This window comes from Anguilla rostrata, chromosome 4, assembly GCF_018555375.3.
Source record: "Anguilla rostrata isolate EN2019 chromosome 4, ASM1855537v3, whole genome shotgun sequence".
NCBI classification, from domain to species: domain Eukaryota; kingdom Metazoa; phylum Chordata; class Actinopteri; order Anguilliformes; family Anguillidae; genus Anguilla; species Anguilla rostrata.
This window is the reverse complement of record NC_057936.1, coordinates 67251574-67269278: the sequence shown is the minus strand read 5'-3', so window position 1 is coordinate 67269278 and position 17705 is coordinate 67251574. Positions and strand designations below refer to the sequence as shown.

General features: G+C 43.3%; 2 protein-coding genes across 2 annotated transcripts; both read left to right on the top strand.

The window, feature by feature from the left end:
- The first annotated feature begins 2155 nt into the window (after window positions 1–2155).
- Window positions 2156–6896, top strand: LOC135254030 (tripartite motif-containing protein 16-like). The gene is made up of 6 exons (XM_064333956.1): window positions 2156–2800; window positions 3565–3660; window positions 3901–4134; window positions 4284–4443; window positions 4638–4685; window positions 5155–6896. Exons 1-6 carry the CDS (start codon window positions 2210–2212, stop codon window positions 5682–5684), a joined length of 1659 nt encoding a protein of 552 aa, XP_064190026.1. The 5' UTR covers window positions 2156–2209; the 3' UTR covers window positions 5685–6896.
- Window positions 6897–8768: 1872 nt separating this feature from the next.
- Window positions 8769–16409, top strand: LOC135254028 (E3 ubiquitin/ISG15 ligase TRIM25-like). Its single transcript, XM_064333954.1, has 6 exons — window positions 8769–10068; window positions 10616–10711; window positions 10952–11185; window positions 11337–11496; window positions 12276–12311; window positions 14747–16409. Exons 1-6 carry the CDS (start codon window positions 9481–9483, stop codon window positions 15538–15540), a joined length of 1908 nt encoding a protein of 635 aa, XP_064190024.1. The 5' UTR covers window positions 8769–9480; the 3' UTR covers window positions 15541–16409.
- Window positions 16410–17705: the final 1296 nt, after the last annotated feature.

Genomic DNA, 17705 nt, shown 5'->3' with positions numbered 1-17705 from the left:
GGACAAATTGTTTTATTTTTTTCTGTCACAATGTTCATCTCCTGAGTTGTCAGTGATCCAGCAGAACCTCTGGTGCTGGTCCAGGTGCATCCCTCAGTAACTGTGTTTCCATGGCAACCGCATCCTAATTACAGTCTCCCTTAGATATGCTTTTACCTGACATTTCATCGTACAACACAAAAAACAGAAATCCGTGAACAAATCTGCTTTTATCTGTGTAGAACTTCACACTGATTTCTCTTTATTATTATTATTTTATTGTTAATTATTATTTATTAAAAATGAATATTCATACATCCATTATCTATACCCCCTTATCCTGGGCAGGGTCGCAGGGGGTGCTGGAGCCTATCCCAGCGTGCATTGGGCGAGAGGCAGGAATAGACCCTGGACAGGCCGCCAATCTATCGCAGGGCACACACACCATTCACTCACACATTCTTACCTGTGGGAAATTTGGAGTCTCCAATCAGCCTATACTGCATGTCTTTGGACTGTGGGAGGAAACCAGAGGGAACCCATGCAGACACGGGGAGAACATACAACCTCTACGCAGGAAGGCCCAGGCTGGATCCAAACCCAGGACCTTCTTGCTGTTCTGAAGCTGAATCCCTGAAGCTGAAGTTCTGAAGCTGGCTGGGCAAAGTTGGTCTGGTGACACAGCTCTGATCACTGTGGGACTTTCCTCTCCTGCTTCAGGAACACAGCTTCTCTGTGTGAAATAAGAGCAGGAATATTCAACCCAATGCCGTGTATCTGAGGATCTTCTGAAACAGGCTGTAAAGCTTATAGATTCCTGTAGTGCACTGGTCATGTGAGCACAGATTCTGAAGCACAATCACAGCCTTCTGTGCATTATGGGAAGGATGCCACCATTACCATGTGTGGAATTTGTCAGAGCATCATGGTAATGGCGTTTATATGTAGGTAAATGTAGGTATACTGTACAGGCCAGTTTGTCAAACAGCACATTTAGCATTTAAATCTGCAGTGAATACTGCAGCATGGTGCCTTAATCAAAATGACCCATTCACCCATTTTCACCATTTAAACTACTGTAAATACCTTTCACCTTTTAAACTACTGTAAACACCTTTCACCTTTTAAACTACTGTAAACATCTTTCACCTTTTAAACTACTGTAAACACCTTTCACCTTTTAAACCACTGTAAACATTGTAAGCCGCATTGGGTTGAATAAATAGCTGGAAGAGTTATGGGTATGAATGACTATTCTACCTGTAACATTTCTGTTGGAAGTTTGGAGAACCCAAGTGCATTGTGGGAGACCAGAGCACATGTGCAGTCTTGCTAGACTTATTAAATAATTTCATGACATCACTGATGCAATGATGACATCAGCATTCATTTCAGGTTTACAAATGATTAATTTTTTTCTTTTCTTCACAACCTCATTTTCCCAGACTGCTTGTGGTTTTTATGTGGTCATAGCCACAAGAGTAATAAATGCATTATGGGGATTGTAGTCTTAGTAAGCTGAACTGGAAGTTGTTGTTGTACTTTGCCTTCCTTTAAGCATTTTATTTTACATCTAAAAAAAATTGTAAATACTGTTGTATTGATACTTTAAGAAAGACAAAGACAGCATATTAGTGTGGATTATGGGTAAAACGCCCCATGAAAGAGCTCGCTTGTGACCCAGAGGGTTACAGGTTTAAATGACAGGTGGGGCACTGCCATCGCAGCCTGAAGCCGCTCTGAATTGCTGTGTTGTTCTGTTACAGCTTTTGCTTTTCTGGAATTTACTTCCTGGTAAGCAGGAATTGTTTCATAAGTTAGAAGAATCTACAAATTAATTTTTTGACCTGTATTTCTGAGTACATGTAAGTATGGATCGATTATGGACTGATCTGGAAAAAAATAGCTTTTATCTAAATGAGAAGTATTTATATCACAAAATATCACAATAATGTCCTGTGGGATTAATTAATCATCTATCAATCTATCTATCTATCTATCTAAAAATACCAGTGTTCCTTTACTCCATAACAGATCAAAGAAAGTCAAACATGGACAATAGGAATCTGGAATCTGCACTCTCTGCTCAGCCTGCTCTGCTCAGCCTGGCCTCAGTCCAACACCACACCTCCTGCAGCTGTGGGCTGAACCAGGAAGTCACTCCCACTCTCTGTCACGCAGTTTCAGAGAAACGAAACTTAACTCTGTCTCTGTCAGTGTCAGCAGTAAAATGGCTGAAGGTGGAGGTTTACTCGATCAGGACCAGTTCAGCTGTGCAATCTGTTTGGATCTACTGAAAGATCCAGTGACTACTGCCTGTGGACACAGTTACTGTATGGGCTGTATTAAGGGCTGCTGGGATCAGGATGATCATACTGGTGTCTACAGCTGTCCACAGTGCAGACAGACCTTCACTCCAAGGCCTGTTTTGAGCAAAAACACCATGCTGGCTGAAGTGGTGGAGAAACTGAAGAAGACAGGACTCCAAGCTGCTCCTCCTGCTCACTGTTATGCTGGACCTGGAGACGTGGCGTGTGATTTCTGCACTGGGAGAAAGCTGAAAGCTGTGAAGTCCTGCCTGGTGTGTCTGGTCTCTTACTGTGAAACTCACCTCCAACCTCACTATGAATCTCCTGCCTTTAAGAAGCACAAACTGGTCAAAGCCACTGGAAACCTACAGGAGAAGATCTGCTCTCATCATGACAAAATTCTGGAGGTTTACTGTCGTACTGATCAGCAATGTATCTGTTATCTGTGTACGATGGATGAACACAGAGGCCATGATACAGTCTCAGCTGCAGCAGAAAGGACTGAGAAACAGGTAAGGACTGGACCTTTTTAAGATGGTTCATATTATAAAGACTCATTTCACTTTATCACATATCATACTATTTTAATAGCTGCTCTGAGAATGGGTTGTCAAAGCTTTTTTACCACAGGTGTGTTTCAGTAAAATTGTACAAGGACTTGATCTCAGATTTCAGATTCACAGTGATGAAGTAGAGAGAGTAAGAATCAGAGTAGAAAGTGAACACTGGTCTTCTAAGATATCTTTCATGACCTCATTCTGGAGGAGTTTGTGATAACAGCCATGTAGATATACATATAGATATATAAGTAGTATTAGTGGTAATTAGTAGTATAATGCGAAAGGAACTGGTCTTGTACCCTAAAGGCCACAGTTTCGATTCCAGGGTAGGACACTGCCATTGTACCATTCAGCTATAGATATTCAACCTTAACATGTATATAGTGTGCGTGTGTGTGTGTATATATATATCTGAAATTTTATTTCCATCTTGTTTTTACTGTCCTGTTGTTGTTTTATTTTTAATTTTTTGTACATTGCTGATTTGTTACATTACAGGTATTTAGCTGACGCTCTTATCCAGAGTGACTCGCAAAACTTTTACATTGCATCTGTTTATATATATATATATATACAACAACAGGACAGTAAAAACAAGATGGAAATAAAATTTCAGATAAATCCAAACATTACAATGGCAGATACAATTGAGTTGTCATCATACAGTAAATATACAATAAATATTGTTTTAATGGGGAAAGCAAATATTTCCACAGAAGCAGCTGGGGGCGACACAGAGTAAATTCCAGCAAAGAATCCAGGAGAGAGAGAAGGAGCTGCAGGACCTGAGACAGGCTGTGCAGTCACTCAAGGTGGGTACTGACCAGAGGAGAAGACACCAGCTGGCTGCTGGAAGAGCCATTTCAGGGCTCAGCCAGGGCTCTCCTCCAGTCAGCCAGTGAGGAGCCCTGTGTTGGGCCACTTTCCAGCCCTGTGGGGCTCAATCCCACTGAACCACACTGTAGGGAACGGGCTGTCTGGGGTCCCAGTAAGAGCTGAGTGAAAGGCCTAGTTAAAATGTACAGCCCTCCTCTCTCTGTGTCTCCTAACAGCGCTCTGCACAGGCAGCAGTGGAGGACAGTGAGAGGATCTTTACTGAGCTGATCCGCTCCATTGAGAGAAGGCGCTCTGAGGTAAAAGAGCTGATCAGAAATCAGGAGAAGGCTGAAGTGAGTCGGGCTGAAGGACTCCTGGAGCGACTGGAGCAGGAGATTGCTGAGCTGAGGAGAAGAGATGCTGAGCTGGAGCAGTTTTCACACACAGAGGATCACATCCAGTTCCTTCAGGTAACTTCACTGGCTCTCTGACAGTCTGCACTGTGTACATTGTACATACAAGGTGAGGGGTGTTCCTCATTTACAAAGATCTGTTACTGACATCTGCACAAGAATCTGTATTGAGACTATTCCCTGTCTATCTGTCTGTCTGTTTGCAGAGCTGTCAGTCTCTCTGTGCCCCTCCTGGACCTGGAGACTTTCCCAGCATCACTGTCAGTGCACACGTTTCTTTTGAGGCTCTGAGGAAGTCTGTCTCTGAACTGAAAGAGCGACTGGAGGACGTCTGCCAGGTGGAATTAGTGAAGATTTCTATAACAGGTTATTACGGCTGAAATACTTTTATGTTTTATCACAAGGTTTAAAGTTTTATTTTTCATTTTAGAAGTTACGCTTAAAGTTTGTACCACTATCTTGTTCTCTGTGCTCCAGTTTTTTGACCATACTAGCACCAGTTAGTTAACTAAAATTAAGCTTTTGGAAATTAAGCTTTCTTCTGATCTCTCTCTTTACAGTGGAAGAAGTCCATAATGAGCCCAGGACCAGAGAGGACTTCTTACAATGTGAGTCTGGAATTAAACCTTAATTAAACAATGAAGCAAGAGGAGATTTTGAGGTAATATGGAGAAAAAGATGATTTATATAATGTTCTATATTCATAACGGACTTGCTTTAGGGATCTCATACCTCCTCTTCACAGTCAGATCCCTGTAAATTAAGCTGAAGGCATCCTGGTATTGAACATATGAATCAAATATAATAATATATGTCCTACAGTAGGGCTGTGTGAAGAAAGTTACAAGAACAATATGGATAATTATAAAAAATATTTATGATCATAGCAATAGGTGAAAATTCAGTACAATAAGAATTGAAGAAATTAAAAAATTAAGTGAAATGTAACTGAAAAGATATGATCAAGGATAAAAAGTTAAGTGTGCACAAAAAGACATTGATCGAGAAAACATAAAAATATGTAAAATATGTGAAATGTGTAAAATATGTAAGAGGAGCTCTCTTCTCCCCCATCAGATTCCTGTCAGCTCACTCTGGACCCCAACACAGTGAATAAATACCTCTCTCTGTCTGAGGGGAACAGAAAGGTGACCCGTGTGAGAGAGATCCAGTCATATCCTGATCATCCAGAGAGATTTGAGTGCTGGGCCCAAGTGCTGTGCAGAGAGGGTCTGTCTGGACGCTGTTACTGGGAGGCTGAGTGGAGTGGGCATGGGGTTGAGATAGCAGTGTCATATAAAGAGATCAGCAGGAAAGGGCAGGGTTATGACTCTGTTCTGGGATATAATAACAAGTCCTGGAGTCTGCGCCGTAAAGCCTCCGGTTATTTTTTCAGGCACAATGCTAAGTGCACTGAAATCCCTGTTCCCCCCTCCTCCAGATTAGGAGTGTACCTGGATCACAGGGCAGGAACTCTGTCCTTCTACAGTGTCTGTGACACAATGACTCTCCTGCACAGAGTCCAGACCACATTCACTCAGCCCCTCTATCCTGGGTTTTGGGTTTATTCTGTTGGATCCTCTGTAAAACTGTGTGATTTGGGATGAGGCAGAGAGTGAAGGGAAGATCAGTTGTAATTAAAGAGAGGGAAAAACACTCAAATGCGACAGAAAATGAGTTCAATTAAATTAAATATTGAACTTTAAAAGATTAACTGGTTGAAATAAAAATGGAATCCAGACCACATTCACTCAGCCCCTCTATCCTGGGTTTGGCGTTCGTACTATTGGATCCTCTGTAAAACTGTGATTTGGGATGAGGCAGAGAGTGAAGGGAAGATCAGTTGTAATTAAAGAGGGAAAAACACTCAAATTACATTACATTACATTTATTTGGCAGATGCTTTTATCCAAAGCGACGTACAAAAAGTGCATTTCATGGTCATAGACAACTGCTAAACACAGGTTCAGTAAGGTACAATACTTATTTTGTACAGCTATTTCTAGCCAAGAACACAGTTCACACAGTGAACACTATTCAGACCTAACCTCTGCAAAGCCAACTAGGCAGAAGAATAAGCTACAGTATTAGGACAAATACAAATTACCAAAAAGTGCTGGGATGGGGCAACATGTAACAAGTGTCATGAAAAGGGTTTTTTTTTTTTTTTTTTTTTTAAAGAGTGAAATATACAGCGTGGTGGTGGTTAGTCTAGGTATAGTCTGAAGAGATGAGTCTTCAGGCCACGGCGGAAGATGGGTAGTGAGGGGGAGGTTCGGAGAGGGATGGGGAGTTCGTTCCACCACTGGGGAGCTAGGGTGGAGAAGCTCTGTGATCCCTTTGGGCGGGTGGGAGGGGTTACAAGGCGCCCTGCTGCCGCTGAGCAGAGTGGTCGAGCAGGCACATAGAATCGAGTCATGTCCTGCAAGTAGATGGGGGCTGTCCTGTTGGCAGCAGTGGAGGCAAGGGTCAGGGCTTTGAACCGGATCCTGGCGGCGACTGGTAGCCAGTGGAATGATCGCAGCAAATGAGACAGAACATGATTTAAATTAAATTAAAGATTAGCCATCAAATGATTAAATCAATGAAATACAAACAGAAAAAACTTCAGGTCTTGGTCACACCATTCAGGCAGCCACTCTTATGCTTGTGTCCCAGTGTACAGTATGCACGAGTGCGCTGTAAAATTTCAGTTCTAACTGGGATCACATGCCATCTGAGTCCATTTAACACTGAACATTTTACTGCATAAAGGATCTCCAACCTGATTGAATTATAAATGGGTTAATAAAGAAATCACTTTGTTTGTTTTTATTTTTTACCTTTATTTGTTACCAACTGGTATAACAGCATGATTTCATTTTTATTTTTTGTGATTTGTTGGGGGTGTGAAGCAGAAAACACTTTGTCATTTGAGGCAGAAAATGAAATAAAAGTGCTGAATTCATAAAAAAAGGACAAATTGTTTTATATCATCTCCTGAGTTGTCAGTGATCCAGCAGAACCTCTGGTGCTGGTCCAGGTGCATCCCTCAGTAACTGTGTTTCCATGGCAACCACATCCTAACTACAGTCTCCCTTAGATATGCTTTTACCTGACATTTCATCATACCGCACAAAAAACAGAAATCTGTGAACAAATCTGCTTTTATCTGTGTAGATCTTCACACTGATTTCTCTTTATTATTATTATTTTATTGTTAATTATTATTTATTAAAAATGAATATTCATCCATCCATTATCTATACCCCCTTATCCTGGGCAGGGTCGCGGGGGGTGCTGGAGCCTATCCCAGCGTGCATTGGGCGAGAGGCAGGAATAGACCCTGGACAGGCCACCAATCTATCGCAGGGCACACACACCATGCACTCTCACACTCATACCTGTGGGAAATTTGGAGTCTCCAATCAGCCTATACTGCATGTCTTTGGACTGTGGGAGGAAACCAGAGGGAACCCATGCAGACACGGGGAGAACATGCAATCTCTATGCAGGAAGGCCCAGGCTGGATCCAAACCCAGGACCTTCTTGCTGCTCTGAAGCTGAATCCCTGAAGCTGAAGCTCTGAAGCTGGCTGGGCAGGTTGGTCTGGTGACACAGCTCTGATCACTGTGGGACTTTCCTCTCCTGCTTCAGGAACACAGCTTCTCTGTGTGAAATAAGAGCAGGAATATTCAACCCAATATCGTGTATCTGAGGATCCTCTGAAACAGACTGTAAAGCTCATAGATTCCTGTAGTACACTGTTCATGTGAGCACAGATTCTGAAGCACAATCACACAGCCTTCTGTGCATTATGGGAAGGATGCCGCCCATTACCATGTGTGGAATTTATCACAGCATCATAGTAATGGCATGTATATGTAGGTGTTGCTGTAAAATCAAGAAGGCCCTGTTTTATGGCTGTTGTTGTCTTGTGATGTACTGGGCAGTGTTGGTTAACATACGCCCTGCTTGTTTACCAGAAGAATGAAGTGAAATAAAGGAATGGTTGCCATGACACTCCCTGTGACGGTCTGCGGTTGTTGCTGAAATTGTTATGAAGTGGATGAAGTGGCTGTGCAGTGGATCGTAAGGCTTTATGTAATTCTGATTTTAAAATCCTTTAAAACACAATAATAAAGTATCACTTGACATTAGTGCCACTGGCACGGAATCAGGAGCAGCAGGAACATGGCTGGACTCCGCTGCACAGGCCAGTCTGTCAAACAGCACATTTAAGCATTTAAACCTGCAGTGAATACTGCAACATGGTGCCTTAATCAAAATGACCCATTCATCCATTTTCACCCTTTAAACTACTGTAAACACCTTTCACCTTTTAAACTACTGTAAACAGCTTTCACCTTTTAAACTACTGTAAACACCTTTCACCTTTTAAACTACTGTAAACGTTGTCAGCCGCATTGGGCTGAATCAATAGCTGGAAAAGTTATGGGTATGAATGACTGTTCTACCTGTAGAACCCAGTGCATTGTGGGATACCAGAGTACATGTGCAGTTGTGCTTGACTTATTAAATAATTTTTTTATGATATCACTAATGCAATGACGACATCAGCATTCAGTTCAGGTTTACAAATGATGGATAGTGCTTCACAACCTCATTTTCCCAGACTGCTTGTGGTTTTTATGTGGTCATAGCCACAGGAGTAAGAAATGCATTATGGGGATTTTAGTCTTAGTAAGCTGAACTGGAAGTTGTTGTTGTACTTTGTCTTCCTTTAAGCACTACATCTTACATCTAAAAGAAATGTGTAAATACTGTTGTATTGATACTTTAAGAACGACAAAGACAGCATATTAATGTGGATTATGGGTAAAATTCCCCATGAAAGAGCTCGCTTGTGACCCAGAGGGTTACAGGTTTAAATCACAGGTGGGGCACTGCCATCGCAGCCTGAAGCCGCTCTGAATTGCTGTGTTGTTCTGTTATAGCTTTTGCTTTTCTGGAATTTATTTCCCGGTAAGCAGGAATTGTTTCATAAGTTAGGAGAATCTACAAATTAATTTTTTAACCTGTATTTCTGAGTACATGTAAGTATGGATCGATTATGGACTGATCTGGAAAAAATTAGCTTTTATCTAAATGAGAAGTATTTATATCACAAAATATCACAATAATTTCCTGTGGGATTAATTAATCATCTATCAACCTATCTATCTATCTATCTAAAAATACCAGTGTTCCTTTACTCCATAACAGATCAAAGAAAGTCAAACATGGACAATAGGAATCTGGAATCTGCACTCTCTGCTCAGCCTGCTCTGCTCGGCCTGGCCTCAGTCCAACACCACACCTCCTGCAGCTGTGGGCAGAACCAGGAAGTCACTCCCACTCTCTCTGTCACGCAGTTTCAGAGAAACGAAACTGAACTCTGTCCCTGTCAGTGTGAGCAGTAAAATGGCTGAAGGTGGAGGTTTACTCGATCAGGACCAGTTGAGCTGTGCAATCTGTTTGGATCTACTGAAGGATCCAGTGACTACTGCCTGTGGACACAGTTACTGTATGGGCTGTATTAAGGGCTGCTGGGATCAGAATGATAATACTGGTGTCTACAGCTGTCCCCAGTGCAGACAGACCTTCAGCCCAAGGCCTGTTTTGAGCAAAAACACCATGCTGGCTGAAGTGGTGGAGAAACTGAAGACAGGACTCCAAGCTGCTCCTCCTGCTCACTGTTACGCTGGACCTGGAGACGTGGCGTGTGATGTCTGCACTGGGAGAAAGCTGAAAGCTGTGAAGTCCTGCCTGGTGTGTCTAGCCTCTTACTGTGAAACTCACCTCCAGCCTCACTATGAATCTCCTGTCTTTAAGAAGCACAAACTGGTCAAAGCCACTGGAAACCTACAGGAGAAGATCTGCTCTCATCATGACAAAATTCTGGAGGTTTACTGCCGTACTGATCAGCAGTGTATCTGTTATCTGTGTACGATGGATGAACACAGAGGCCATGATACAGTCTCAGCTGCAGCAGAAAGGACTGAGAAACAGGTAAAGACTGAAACTCTTACACATAACACTCATGAATTTTTACAGTAATCCAGACATCATCTTTGCTCATTTCTGCAATATGAAGGTTATTCTTCATTGAGTACATTTTACTCTGAAATGTTTGATACAATTTTTAAAAAGTGTTTAACAATGCAGTGATTTCCACAGCTGAAGTGATAAAGCAGTATGTAAAATGATGACCTGTTTTGTTATTGAATTTGATATATTTATTAAGTAAATTTCGAAATGTTGAATACATTTGAACAATTAATTTTAAAACGCAGTGATTTCCGAGTCTGAAGTCCACAGTGATAAAGCAGTAAAAGCAGGAAGTGAACCCAAGTCAGCTCTCTGTGACAGCTCTGTTCACACCCCTCACCCCCCTATTCACTCCCTGATTGGGAATCAACACGGCTGGAGCAGCTAGTTCACTCACACAGTTTAGAAGCTTTACCTGTAAGACCAGTACATTATACACCCTGACCTGCTGTACATTGAAAATATATTTTAATTTGGAAAATGGTATGAAAAAATCATCTATTTGCAGAAGCAGCTGGGGGCGACACAGACTAAACTCCAGCAGAGAATCCAGGAGAGAGAGAAGGAGCTGCAGGATGTGAGACAGGCTGTGCAGTCACTCAAGGTGGGTACTGACCAGAGGAGAAGACAACAGCTGGCTGCTGGAAGAGCCATTTCAGGGCTCAGTCAGGGCTCTCCTCCAGTCAGCCAGTGAGGGGCCCAGTGTTGGGCCACTTTCCAGCCCTGTGGGGCTCAATCCCACTGAGCCACGCTGTGGGGAACAGGCTGTCTGGGGTCCCAGTAAGAGCTGAGTGAAAGGCCTCGTTAAAATGTACAGCTCTCCTCCCTCTGTGTCTCCTAACAGTGCTCTGCAAAGGCAGCAGTGGAGGACAGTGAGAGGATCTTTACTGAGCTGATCCGCTCCATTGAGAAAAGGTGCTCTGAAGTGAAAGTGATGATCAAAGATCAGGAAAAGGCTGCAGTGAGTCGGGCTGAAGGACCCCTGGAGCGACTGGAGAAGGAGATTGCTGAGCTGAAGAGGACAAATGCTCAGATGGAGCAGATTTCACACACAGAGGATCACATCCAATTCCTTCAGGTAACTTCACTGGCTTTCTGACAGTCTGCACTGTGTACAATGTACATACATGGTGAGGCATTTTCCTCATTTACAAAGATCTGCTCCTGGCATCTGCATCTGCATAGAAATCAGTATTAAGACGGGTTTTCTTCTGTCTGTCTGTCTGCAGAGCTGTCAGTCTCTCTGTGCCCCTGTTGGACCTGAAGACTTTCCCAGCATCGCTGTCAGTCCACACATCTCTTTTGAGGCTGTGAGGAAATCTGTCTCTGAACTGAAAGAGCGACTGGAGGAAGTCTGGAAGGAGGAATTAGTCAAAATCTCTCAAGCAGGTTAGAACTACTAAAATAAATGATCTCCTGCTTTATTTAAAAATAACAAAAATATAATCAACTGTACAGTTAAAATAATTTATCTTAATCAATAACTTCAATGTATTTGTTCAATTTTTATAGATAATTAGTGTATCAATGATGCCTCTGTTGTCTCATACACACAATCAAAAATACACATACTTTCACAGACAAACACACATAGAAATGAGACACATACACTCACACACAAAAACACAGATACTCTCTCCCATACACACACTCACACACATACACACAGAAATGCACACACATTGGGGTGGAAAGTTTTTGATCATGTGTAGAAATGTCTGTGGATTTTTCTATGTAATGTATTCAGCACCAGGTTCTGAAGAGCAACTGGAGAATGTGGTAGAAATTGACAAAGGCAGAGTTAGGTTTCGATTTCTCTGAAACTGCGTGACAGAGAGAGGGGGAGTGACTTCCTGGTTCTGCCCACAGCTGCAGGAGGTGTGGTGTTGGACTGAGGCCAGGCTGAGCAGAGCAGGCTGAGCAGAGTGCAGATTCTTGAGGAAATGTCTAATCTTAGGGGTCAAAGGGCAGATTTATTTTAGGACAGTGCTGTAGTGGTCCCAGTCATAGCCAATGTAGGCAAAACCAAGGCAACAGTAACTCAGTGTAAAGTATGCTGCCCAACATTAACTGTATTTGATGTTTATACTGGGTTTGAAAAAGTTAAATTGCAGCAAAAAACATCTTGCTGTTATAGGTTTTTAAGTTGAGTTGCTTTTTCTGTACAGGAACCCACCCACCACCAGGAGATCAGGACAAGGCAGGTAAAAATTTTTTTTTTTTTTTAAATTGTTTTTTTATCAGAATCAGAATCAGAATCGTATTTTATTGCCAAGTACGTTTACACATACGAGGAATTTGTTTTGGTCAACACACCGAGGCAGCCATCTGCAGCGCCATCTTATTAGATGAGAAATGAGAGAACAGGAGGAAGGAGGAGGAAAAAAACAGTCCTTTCAATGAAACGAGAGGGCACTCGTTTCATTGAAACGAAGAAAAACCTCAGCACATAGCAACATCATAAAAACATTACAAACATTACAAACATTACAACAAAACTCGAAGACTTGCACATGTGGTAGGGGGTAGGGTGTCAGGGAGGGGAAGTGTCGCAGCACACTGGGGGGAGCGCGCAGCCGCTCAGGCGCATCGCATCAACCCTCAGCAGACTGCACTGTAACGGGGGAGGGAGGGGGGGTGGGAGCCAAGAAGGCGTTGAGTAGGAGGTGGAGTGTGTGTTACGTATCTTCGTATGCGTGTGTGTGTAAGTCCATGGACTTCATCTCCACCACAGTCTCAACATTGTCTCTGCCATCTGATACTGATGACGAGGACACGGCCGTTGCCGTGGAGACGACCTCGAAGAGTCCTGATCCAGAGACAAAGTTCCATAGGAGCAGGGAGGTGGGGGTAGGGCCGAGCATCTGTCTGCATAACAATCCAGGAGAGTGGAGAGATATCAGCCTTCCAAGGCCGATGTGGGGGAGCCAATGAAGATAAGGATTGTTTTGGGTTCAGGCAGACTTCTGCATTTTTCGTCTACCTTTAGTCCTGTGGTTCTCTCAGCGTTGTTCCAATCATCCGAATTTGATGGCCCATTTCAGTGAGCCGAACTGACAACTTCTCCAAGTTGGTATCCGTCATGCGAATTTGCGATCCAATTGCATCCAGTTTGCGATTGAGCTTGCAAATCGCTTGAGTCTGAGTGTTGACAGCCCTGCCCGTTCCCTCAATGGCAGGCAGCTTCCCAATTAGTGCTGCCAACGCCTTCTGAACTTTGCGATAAATCAGGATGCTGCCAGCTCCAAACAGCAGAAAGCCTGTTATCATAATTCCAATCAAGTAAACGTCTTCAACATCCTCAACGGAAAGGATCGACAGGCACACGACCCTCCACTCCTTCCAGGAGTCCATCGTGTATCCGGCTGCAAACGTTCCGTCAGGGCAAGAGGGCTCTCCCTGACCCGTTCTTCTCGTCGAGAAAATACTATCAATTGCGTTGAGAGACCAGTTGATCAGATCCATGATTTATTCATAAAAACAGAGCACGCCCCAATCTTGCGCCAACCCCGCCCTTCCTACTTCCCCCCCGGCTTCTTTTATCACTCTCCCACTCTGGCCCTCCCCTCCCCTTCCCTTCCACGGAGCCCCAACGCAGGTAAGAGCGACACCCCTCACACACCACACACTTTTAAGCCGCTGGGGTTCCCCTCACACATGCACACACTCAGCAGAAAAACAGTGTACCCACTCTGGCCCCCCTGCGCCTCAGCCCCACCTCCAGAGGGGGGAGACCTCACCCTGCCGTCTCACAGGGGGAGCCCCTAGGCAGGGTCTCATGCACACTCACACACACTCACTCCCACACACACACACCACAGACAACATAATAAAAATTAAAGAAAGGATGTAGTTGGTCCATGCCACGATGCTGGGCCACTCTACATCCAAAAAAAAAAAAAAGAAAAAGAAAATAAATCAAACCCCCAAAGGTCTACCGTCTCCCACTGTCCACGTCAGTCTCTGGGCTGCTGGGCGGCGCCCCGGCCCACTCTGCCGTCCGCTGCACGTTATTGCCGTCCCACTGTTTGCCACGCCGAGTCCCTGCTGGAGAGCGAGTCGGCGCCGGCTCCGGCCCTGGTCCGCGCTTTTCAGTCTCACAGAGTGGGAGACTCGCTGTTCCTCCGCCCTCATCAGGGCTTGTGTAGAGTCTCCCCTCGCAGCATTGGTCCTTGCCGAAGTAGCGCAGTGTCCTTGCCACAGGACCAGTCCGGCTCTGCACAGCGCCGCTCCTCCTAGGGTCTCCCACGTTATACCAGCCAGTGCAGCAGCATGGTTTCCCCCTCATTACACCAGCCAGTGCAGCAGCATGGTTTCCCCCTCCTTACACCAGCCAGTGCAGCAGCATGGTTTCCCCCTCCTTACACCAGCCAGTGCAGCAGCATGGTTTCCCCCTTGTTACACCAGCCATGCAGCAGCATGGTTTCCCCCTTGTTTCCCCTCTTCGTTAAATGAAGTCAAGTTGATTAAAATTTTATTTGAATTTATTTTCAAAGTTCCAAAGTTCTGAATGATGCCCTTTCCCTAAGTGATCAAATTTCAGAGGTTTTCCTGTAATTTGTGTAAAGATCTTTTAAGATCAAACTTTCTATTAGTAGCACTGTGAATATGTAAGTGTAGTTTTCTTGTTTTTCCACAGGAACCCAGCAGTCTAATGAGCTGAGGATTGTGCTGCTGGGAAAGGCTGGAGCAGGAAAGAGTGTAGCAAACTCTATCCTGGGGGCAGGGGAGTTTAAACCAGAGGCCTCCTCTTCCTCTGTGACATCACAATGTAGGAAAGCAAGAAGCGAAGTGGATGGAAGAGAGTTGATTGTGATTGATACTACTACAAATCCCCAGGAGCTTAACATACAGGAGTGCATCTCTCTGTCCTCTCCGGGACCCCATGTGTTCCTGGTGGTGATCCAGCTGAGAGGATTTGCACCGGTGGAGCAGGAGACAATGGAAGTCATGCGCAGTTTCTGTGCCGAAGCAGCCAAATACACCATGGTGCTGTTCACTCATGCAAACAGCCTGAAGGGAAAACCTATTGAAGAATTTCTGAGTTTCAATGAAGACCTTGCAGAGTTTATTCATACGTGCCGTGGTAGATATCATGTCTTTAACAGTGAGGAGAATGAGGTCTCAAGGCTGCTGAAGAATATTGATAGGATGGTGGAAATCAATGGAGGACGCTACTACACCAATGAGATGTACATGAGGTCTGTCAATGCGATTGAAGAGCAGAAGGAGAGGATTCTGAAAGAACAGGAAGTGGTCAATCGAAGGGAAGAGGAAGAGCTGAGGAGACATTTACAGGGAGATGCCCTAATGAAAGCCATACAGCAGCTTCATGAAAAAACCGACAGGAATGTTAGAGAGCTGGAAAGGGCATATAACGCTTTTTTAATGAATACAAAAGAAACAAGAGAAAAACCATGCACTCTACTGTAAATACCCATATTCTTTTTTGCTCATTTCAACCAGATAAATGATCACTTAACACCTCATCTATGTCGATTTAACTTAATTTTAAGTGTAGGGAGAGCTAACTGAGATTCAATTAAACTGTTTCGTTAAAGGTAACCAAGTGCTGCCTAGTATCCTTAACGGAGGTTCTTGACCTAAATTGCTTCAGTAAATGTGCAGCAGTAAAGGTATTATGTTAAGGCTAGTCTATGTTAGAATATGGGCATATATAATTTTTCAAAAAATAGAAAATAGTTTGCGCTCTTGTTGAACAGTCCAAAAAAAAGTCTTTGTATGTGTGTGTGTGTATATATATATATATATATATATATATATATATATATAATACATAGCCATATATAATATTTACCATAAAATGAGTGCCGCTGTTGGTATGTTACTGTACCTTTATGCTTCCAGTTATGTACTGTAAACCTAACCCTAACTGTAAACCTAAGATCCAGTATTAGAGTTGCAGTAAAATTCAATAAAATTTGGAAGCAATAAAGGACCTGTAAAATTGCAGTTAACCCAATGTTAATCCAACAAACGATAATTTGTATTGTAACAAAAGAAAGTGTCACTAGACAGATAACTTGTCTTTACACAGTTAAACCTATAAAATTTGCAGAAAAAAAGAGAAAAAAAGAATTTTATTTCCACATGCAACACACCAATACACCAATGATATTACATAAATCAGAAACAAAGACACATTAAACCAAAAATCAAAGTTCAAAAATCATGAAAAAAACACAAGTCTATCACAAAAGAAACATTCCATTCCCTCACCCTATTCTATGTGCAAACAATAGCTCCCCTCCCTCCACTGAACACAAAACACCCTTTTGACACCACACACGCCAAAACGTACTCAAGCTCTCCATTGCTTTTCGATACTGAAACTCAACCATCACTGTGTCCCTGCAATACTCCTCACAACAATCTTGCCTATCTGCACCCATAATAAATTTTCTGTAACTTGTGTAAACTGCAATCTTTGCTTGAATTAAATCATTTAAGCCCCAAAAAGAAAATGAAATGAATGAGCTTGTTTTTATTTGTTGAACAGTCGTGGCGATATAGCTCAGGAGGTAAGACCGATTGTCTGGCAGTCGGAGGGTTGCCGGTTCAAACCCCGCCCTGGGCATGTCGAAGTGTCCTTGAGCAAGACACCTAACCCCTAACCTCTAACTGCTCTGGCGAATGAGAGGCATCAATTGTAAAGCGCTTTGGATAAAAGCGCTATATAAATTGCAGTCCATTTACCATTTACCATTTATTTGTATGGGAAACCAAGGATAAAAACCTAACTTGTAAAACGTTCCCCTAGTAATTGAAATAATCTTTCCAAAAAAGAAAACGGAGATTGAAGTCTGGCACACCCCAAAAACAATGGGAAACAGTTTCTCTTACCATACAGAAAGGACAATGGTGGGACACTGTTGGGTTCAACACAGAAATAAAACTATCCACTGTAATGATCCTAATAACCGTATCCCTCTACTGTAGATTCCCAACAGTCTAATAATAATAACCAGACAATTCCTGCAGAAATTGTGAAGTGTGGTTGCCGCCAATGCAAATTCGACTTTGGGTTGAACAGAGTGAACAGTGCTAAGAAGTTGCTAAATTGTTCTAGGCGGTTGCTAGGGTGTTTTGCGTGGTATCTAGAGAGTTGCTACGTTGTTGCTATGGAGGTCTAGGTGGTTTCTAGGATGTTGCTTGGTGTTAGCTGTGGAGTTCTAGATGGTTGCTATGGAATTGCTAGTTGGTTGCAATTCGTGTTCTAGGCAGTTGCTAGGGTGTTCTAGATGATGGCTTGGGTGTTGTAGGTGGTTCCTATGGAGTTTTCGGTGGTTGCTAGGGTGGTTGCTATGGAGTTCTAGACGGTTTCAAGGGTGTTCTAGGTTGGTTACTAGGGTGTTGCTAGGTGGTTGCTATGGGGTTCTAGGTGGTTCCTAGGGTGTTGCAAGGTGGTTGATATGGAGTTCTAGGTGGTTGCTAGGGTGTTGCTAGGTGGTTGCTATGGAGTCTTAGGCGGTTCCTATGGTGTTGCTAGGTGATTGCTATGGAGTTCTAGGCGGTTGTTAGGGTGTTCCAGGTGGTTGCTAGGCTGTTGCTTGGTGGAATGGTTTCTAGGGTGTTGC